This window comes from Xenia sp. Carnegie-2017, unplaced genomic scaffold, assembly GCF_021976095.1.
Source record: "Xenia sp. Carnegie-2017 unplaced genomic scaffold, XeniaSp_v1 HiC_scaffold_22, whole genome shotgun sequence".
Taxonomy (NCBI): Eukaryota; Metazoa; Cnidaria; class Anthozoa; order Malacalcyonacea; family Xeniidae; genus Xenia; species Xenia sp. Carnegie-2017.
In genome coordinates, this window is record NW_025813485.1 from 7,376,466 (window position 1) to 7,383,551 (window position 7,086).

At 36.1% G+C, this 7,086-nt stretch overlaps 1 protein-coding gene across 1 annotated transcript; it reads left to right on the top strand.

Moving 5' to 3' along the window:
• The first annotated feature begins 356 nt into the window (after positions 1-356).
• LOC124446693 (bone morphogenetic protein 3-like) lies at positions 357-3,775 on the top strand. The gene is made up of 2 exons (XM_046997547.1): positions 357-629; positions 2,803-3,775. The coding sequence occupies exons 1-2, from the start codon at positions 452-454 to the stop codon at positions 3,309-3,311; spliced, it is 687 nt and encodes a 228-aa protein (XP_046853503.1). The 5' UTR covers positions 357-451; the 3' UTR covers positions 3,312-3,775.
• The last annotated feature ends 3,311 nt before the right edge of the window (positions 3,776-7,086 follow it).

Here is a 7,086-nt window from a genome sequence, read left to right on the forward strand (position 1 = left end):
AGACTTCCTTTTCCGTTGGGAGTTTTTCGGGTTGGTTGAGTTGAACAGTACATCTTAAAAATGTTGCCATCTTTCCAAAATGAAGTTTCATGAAAAAATTACATACAAAGTCTGAAAATTGACGTCATCAACATACAGCACCCTTACTCCATACTATTGTTGAGATGCAATCTTAGATCAACAGCAAAAACTACAATTTCCGTTTATCGAAAGCGCAATATACTGATTGCTTCTGTTAAAGAAGTTAAGTGGTTTTTTTCAACAATGCGCCGGAAACCAGGATTTACCACATACTATGCCTATATAAGTGATTTTTGGTGCGCATATAGTGTATATATCATCTGCACTGACATACATCATCACACAAACGGTGGATCAGAAGTAACTCGGAGAGGTGCCTTAAAACAGAAAGTCCTGAACACAATTGTTGAACACAATTGAGTTTTACACCATGAAAATTTTATATTCGTACAAACTAACTGTCTTCTGTTTGCTGCTTTTCACCGTATATGGTAGGCTAGTGTTGTATGTGGATTGTCGATCGACTAGGAAAGACGAAGCAAAATTTGTGGTGTCCCGAAAAACGGAGAATTTTTTGAACAAGATAGGCGGCAATGAATTCGCCCAAAGTAAGCTACTTAATATTTCATAATTACAATTATACAATTCAAAAAACATCAATAGCGAATGAAGTTAAATTATCTTCACATTCTTACGCTTGCCCTCTCTGAGCTAAAAGGTATGTAAAAGTTATTACAAGAATCGTCAGGAAAGAGTAGATTACACCACGCCGAATGTAGGAAACGCTATGAGAATAATAATAGTAATGTTATCAGGAGCTTTGTTGCCGAACACTTGTTACTTTGAGCTTGAAGAGCATAAATACAAAACGAGAATAGCGAGTAAATGAAATATTTTATAACAAGATGAATCCATGAAGAAAACAAAAAAGGAATAGTTTTTGACGAGCAAGTCAATTGAAGAAACGGGAATACAAGTTAAATTTTTCGGTTAAATTTTTGTCGTGATTGTTTAAGTACGTTTCTTTATTTCACAGCACACGAGCATGTAACGATTTTGTAATATTTGACCGTTTTAGTTATGTAAACGGAAAGTGGGCGCATAAGAGAGACCGTACATGTTGGCAGTTGATATGTAAACTAATCGTGCTTATATTTTTACAAAGTGTTCTTTTTGGTATGAGACTATCGATTGCTCTTGCTGTATGCTGGCACATAAATGCTGATTAGCAAAATGAGCTAGAGGTATCCACAATGAACAGTCAAACTTTGAAAAAGACAGTTGATCTAAAGCTCAAAATGATAGTCCATGCATAAATGTAGGTCGTATAGCCGTAAAATGTGTGAACTTATACGACATGATTTCAAAAAAACTAAGAGAATCGAAAATTCACTTTCAATGAAACAGCTTTCATCTAATCGTTTCATTCAGGAAATTGGCATTTTCTTTAAAAGAAAACATCACGCGATCCTTGGAGATTTTAACAAGAATTCAATTCAGAGCAAGTATAATACAATCACTACTGCTCATTGGAAATCCTTTATGAAATAACTTTTTGCTATAAGGAAAATTCATAAGTGGTGTATGTATTTTTTTCGATCCAAGAACAAGCATTCAGAAATTCAGAAGATGTCGGTTTTTAACGGTACTAAAATTTTGTCGGCTTACTGCGTTATCCCGTTATTGTCGTGTGTGGGCGCTAGCTATAAAGAAATTGCGAGACAAAGAAGCGTTTTTGTACGTACAGTAAAATACTGTCGAGATTCGGGAAGATAATGTACAATTACAATTTTCCAGTCGTTCGTGAAGAATGAAAGTAAATGTTTCACTTTGATTTCGTTATGCAATAACATTGTACATCGATCTTTCTATATTGCTAAGTCATAGTCCGTGTTATAAATACGTCGCCTGCACAGAGGAAAAGATCTTTTATTGATGTTGAACTCAGCTTTTATACACTCATCAATTAAGACAATGAATAACCACGATAATGTTGAGATTTAGGAGACGTTTACTCATGCATTGCTTTACCCCATGGGTTTTGGGTTCTTAACGTTTAAACTGATATATTTACTACAGTTGCCTTGTATCGGCTGAAATAGTTAGTCTAAACAGGTTCTTGTATAAATGGGGCTCTTTTCTATATATATATATAGACTGGTTTTTATAAATATATACATTATTATTTTTAAACTCCTTTTCGGTTTGTGTATAGATTATATAATTATACAGATTATGCCCAAATTGCTCGTCGAAATTACAGTATATATAACAAGTCTAATCTAGGATTTTGTGTAAAGTTTATTTTTCTGCAGTAATGTAGTTTAGTTTCAACACTTATAGTGATAAAAATAAAATAAGATATAAGAAGCTGCTTGAAATGTTAGCCTGATAAAGTGTCAAGTGACAGACCGTATATATGCAGTATGTTCTTTATCTCCTATTCGTGACTATAGTATCAACGGCACAAACAAGTATCATAAGCTTTTATTGTTCTGTGTTGGCAAAATATTATTTAACTTATTTTTCACAATATCACGAATCACATTTTGGTTCAATGTAATGAGTGAAGAGGCGCGACAAACCACCAAATTCTTATCCGGTCATTTGCGCATCATTGTTTTAATAAAGGTTGGGTTCATCGGGCTATAGTTTCTTTATTCTAAAAGTTGGTCAACAAATATAATGTTCAAAATATGGTGACATTCTTGAGAACTAGCTTTGCAAGATCTCCAGAATTCTTCTTCAACTTTCGAGTATACAATTCCGTTGCTCTTGTAGATTTGGTGAATGCTGCTCCAAAGAACGTCGCCAACATTTTGAGGGAAATGGGAACCAATGAAAACCATCTTGAAACATCAGAAAACACAGAAAAGAAGAAAAGAACGTTGCTCTGGACTTCAGCACGCAGAAAACGATCGACGAACTCGCAAAGACAAAATGGAATACAGAAATGCCACTCGGGGAGAGTATACGTCAACCTGGCGAACTTTCAAAACGTTATAGCACCGAGTGGATTTTACACACACTACTGCGGGGAAACGTATTCACTACCGATTGGCAACAGTACTATCGTTCAAACATTGTCACGAGCGTTCGTGGAAGCCTACAAAACGGTGACGACAATCCCACCAAAAGTTTTAGCAAACCCAAGCTGCTGCGTGCCGAAGAAATTTCACAGCTTGTATATTTTGCATCTCGAGGAAAATGGCGTGACTACATTGAAGCCTATACCAAACATCAAAGCTTCTCGATGCGTTTGCAAAAAGCGACAAGGGATTATTGAATAACGAGACCTGTCGCTCACAATGGTTTATAACGGACTGCAGATTGAAATTACTAAAGAGCAGTCATATGATGTATCTCATATATACTAATTCAAATTTAAGAAGAGTATTTAAAATAACTTGCACTTTAAGTGCAACGGACAAGTTTCACAATTACAGATATTTAGCAATGTGTCCAAGAGATTATAAATAGCATTAACAACAGCAAGACCCTTCTTTAAAGTAAAGACGTATATGGCGTTTAAATTATTGATTTTAATATATAATCTTGCAGACAGCCATGATATTGCTGATGCTTAATGCTGACGTTTATTCAACAAAGACGATATATAGGGTACGTGTCTCAAGATCAATGGCACCGGAAAGATTGTTTTTTTTAGGCAAATCTCTCCAAAATTGCTTTTGGAAGCTTTTCTTTTTCTTATATTCTTTATTGTTCAAAAATAAAGACTATTGACTAAAAATTATTTTGGGTGTGTACCATAACTCCGCCTACCTCCTAGCTGGGACCTTTCCTCATGGTAACAACGATAAAGATTAATGCTTTATGATTTTCAAGCCAATGAAATATAAACAAGCAGCGCGCGTTATATCCTCTCGGGATTTTGAAAGTTAGAACCCGTCAAAAACAGTACTACTTCCTTCGCAAAGAAAGCAACTTTTGCTATTTTCATTGGTTGCTTTATATAATGCACGCAGTCGCGTTAAATTATACCTGGCTATCAGGTTGAAAAGTTCGTGACAACAATGCTAATCATAAACAATATAATATTGAGTATCTAGAGTACATAATGCCAACGAAAAGTTGCAATTGTATTCAATAATATAGTTTACAATTACGATTACATACAATTATGTTACTTTCATCAATTAAGAAAACATTTAATCTCGTGAGATTTGAGGTCGCTGGCAAGATTGAAAGCAAGTGTATACTACTTTCATATGCTAGAATTTTAATGTATACAAAAATGTTTCTTACCAAAGTTTCACAAAAGTCGCCGAGGTTTGTATGAGCCAGTGCAAACACACTGAGTTAAAAAATCTCATTTATTTCTTTTATAAAATATTCATAACGGGAAACAAATTTAAATTGAATTTTTTTACAACATGAGTTTATGATTGACTTTCAAATTCTGTTTGAATGATTGTGCTCCAGTCCGGTGGTTAAACTTGATAGTCTTCAATATTGCACAAGCTTGATTGCAATTGGTGCACGATTTCGACAGTGACTGGGTTAAATAGACGTAGTAATTGAAGAAGCCTTCATCCCACTCTTTCTGAGAGTGCAAGGGTCGACTCAATGCAAAGGGATTTTGATTTGGGAAAGAGTAAGCTAGAGGATTCTGGCTGACGCTACAAAAACATTGCTATACAGTGGGCTAGCCAGCCCGCAAGTTTGGTCGTCATAGCACCGTGCTATGTTTGTATTTTGGTGTTCACTTACCGGAATACGTCACTAGTGATATAATTCTAGAACTTGTCGACACATCTACATTTCTTGCTTGCAGAAACAATTGCTCATAGCACAAAATACATTGCAAAATGACCAGACTTTCTACACAAGTGAAACACTTGACGTAGGTGTGACGTTAAAAACAGCCAGTTCTGGTTGACACCTTGAAGCTAATGGTGAGATCAGAGGCGTGACATGTTTAGCTGGTGGAAATACATTTGAATCGTCGTTAGCTAGGGGCAATTGATTTGACGTGAAACGCGACGCCAAAGGAACGTCAGTCTTGTGCTTCCTTTGAACTGTTTGCTGCACAAAATTTGAGCCCGCGTCTAAATGCATAACCGGAGGTACTACTTTTAGGCAAAACAATTGCTTCAGTTTGACAAGAGACGTTCTTCGTGCCAGATGTTTGCAAGGGCTTCTGTTTCAATCCATTACTGACGCTGCTTTTATCAAATAACTTATCAACGTGATATTTCTCCTAAATGAAAAAAAGAAACCACATCAAAAAGTTGAAATCTATTTCATGCTGAGTCGAAAATCGATTTTGCCCACATGTTGTGGGACAGTAAGTGTACAAAAATACTATTCTTTAAACTGTAGTTGTCGTTGTAATTATTATAGGCTATAGCTATACAAGTAATGATTTATAAGCCTAAAAATAGGTTATAGCTACATAAGTGATGATTGATAAGCTTAAAAACATCACGCCACCACCAACATTTACCAGACAATGATCTAAATAGTTACAATCCAACAACAACCAATCCGATCAACGAAAACTGCATAACTACAGGATATGTCGCTCGCTGCCAGGGGCCGGTTGCACAAAGCCTGGATAGCGTTATCCACTGGATAGCAAATTTTTCTGAACATTCATAAAATCTTTTATAGGAGAAAAATATACGATTTGAACTGTGCAATCATTGAAATAAAATATTGTTTCGAGGTTGCAAAATTTCTTTGTCGTGAAAAAAACATAAACACCTTTTTTATAAGTTTGAAAATTTTCACTATCCAATGGATAGCGCTATCCAGGCTTTGCAACCGGCCCCAGAATTTTGCAGCTGGCAACATTATATTGTATGGACACAAGCTGAATACAATGTTGAATAAACACTGGTATAATACGATAATCCTTCACGTACCCTTCTTTTAGCTAATTTTATGTGCGATGGTATGCCCGGAATGACCAAGGCAATGAGGAATTTCACTCTCAAAACAATGTGCTAAAAACAAGAAAACACAGTCACTTGTTGGTAATTGCAATACTGGCTACAAAATAAATTAAAATAATTTTCATGAATTCCGCCTCGAATTCCTTGAACTATTGAGGTGGAAACAGCGGTGAAACGATAGCGTCAATGTAACAGTTCTCCAATGTGCCAACAGTCAAAAAATTTTTAAAAAATTCTTAAAACTACATGCACCTCAAGAAGTAAGATGATTTGCACATAAAAATCAACGCATGAAAGAATGAGCAGAGATTACCTCAAAACCAATAATTAGCCACAGTGTGTTTCTGGCAGCACAAGACTCAGTATTGTTGACAAAAGAATTGAAGAGTTACTTCCGGTCGAGTTACAGATTTCTTGAGCTATAGTAGTATGCGTTGAAGCATTCTCCCAGTTTCGACCGCATTGCGACGTGACAGCCGAGCGAGTTATGGATTTCTTGAGCTATAGTAGTATGTGTTGAAGCATTCTCCTAGTTTCGATAGTTCTGCGACGTGACAGCCACAAGGAAAGAGTTTGTGACAACGCCAACGACGTTGAGGACTTCTAGTATCGAATACCACATGCCTAGTTAAGATAAAGACAGGCACACGGACAAAATAAGTAATCATTGTGAAGGTTTCCTGGCTCTGCTCGAAAAAAGAAACAAAGCAATAATGAAACTGAGTATGCGATATTTGACACGGTATCGAAAAAAAAAGATTTTCGGTGAAGTTGTGTTCGCAGTTTACATATTTCATGTATTTATGGAACCGAGTTCCATCAATCATAAACTGATTATTTCATGATTACATTGAGATAATACCAAAACACCAACGCAAATGACAACAATGCCGTAAAAGATACGGATTGCCATGCGTGCATGCGCTAAATCTCGATCTTATTGAGCTTGTGATGACGGAAAACCTCATCTTTGATTCACACCTACCGATATCCGCCGCCCTAAATGCTACAGGTCACCTGTTTTTCCAAAGCAATCTCTTTGCATCCAATCTTTAAGTCAATCATATTCGTCACAAACGCAATCAATGGTGCCAGAGGAAATGCTGCGGCGAAAATCTACAAACAAAATGAAAAATGATAAGTCGGC

Excerpts from the sequence above, each read along its gene's own strand:
- LOC124446693 (XM_046997547.1), top strand. The coding sequence starts at position 452 with ATGAAAATTTTATATTCGTACAAACTAACTGTCTTCTGTTTGCTGCTT. Across the intron at positions 630-2,802 it reads CGGCAATGAATTCGCCCAAA|ATTTGGTGAATGCTGCTCCA; the intron begins GTAAGCTACTTA and ends TTGCTCTTGTAG.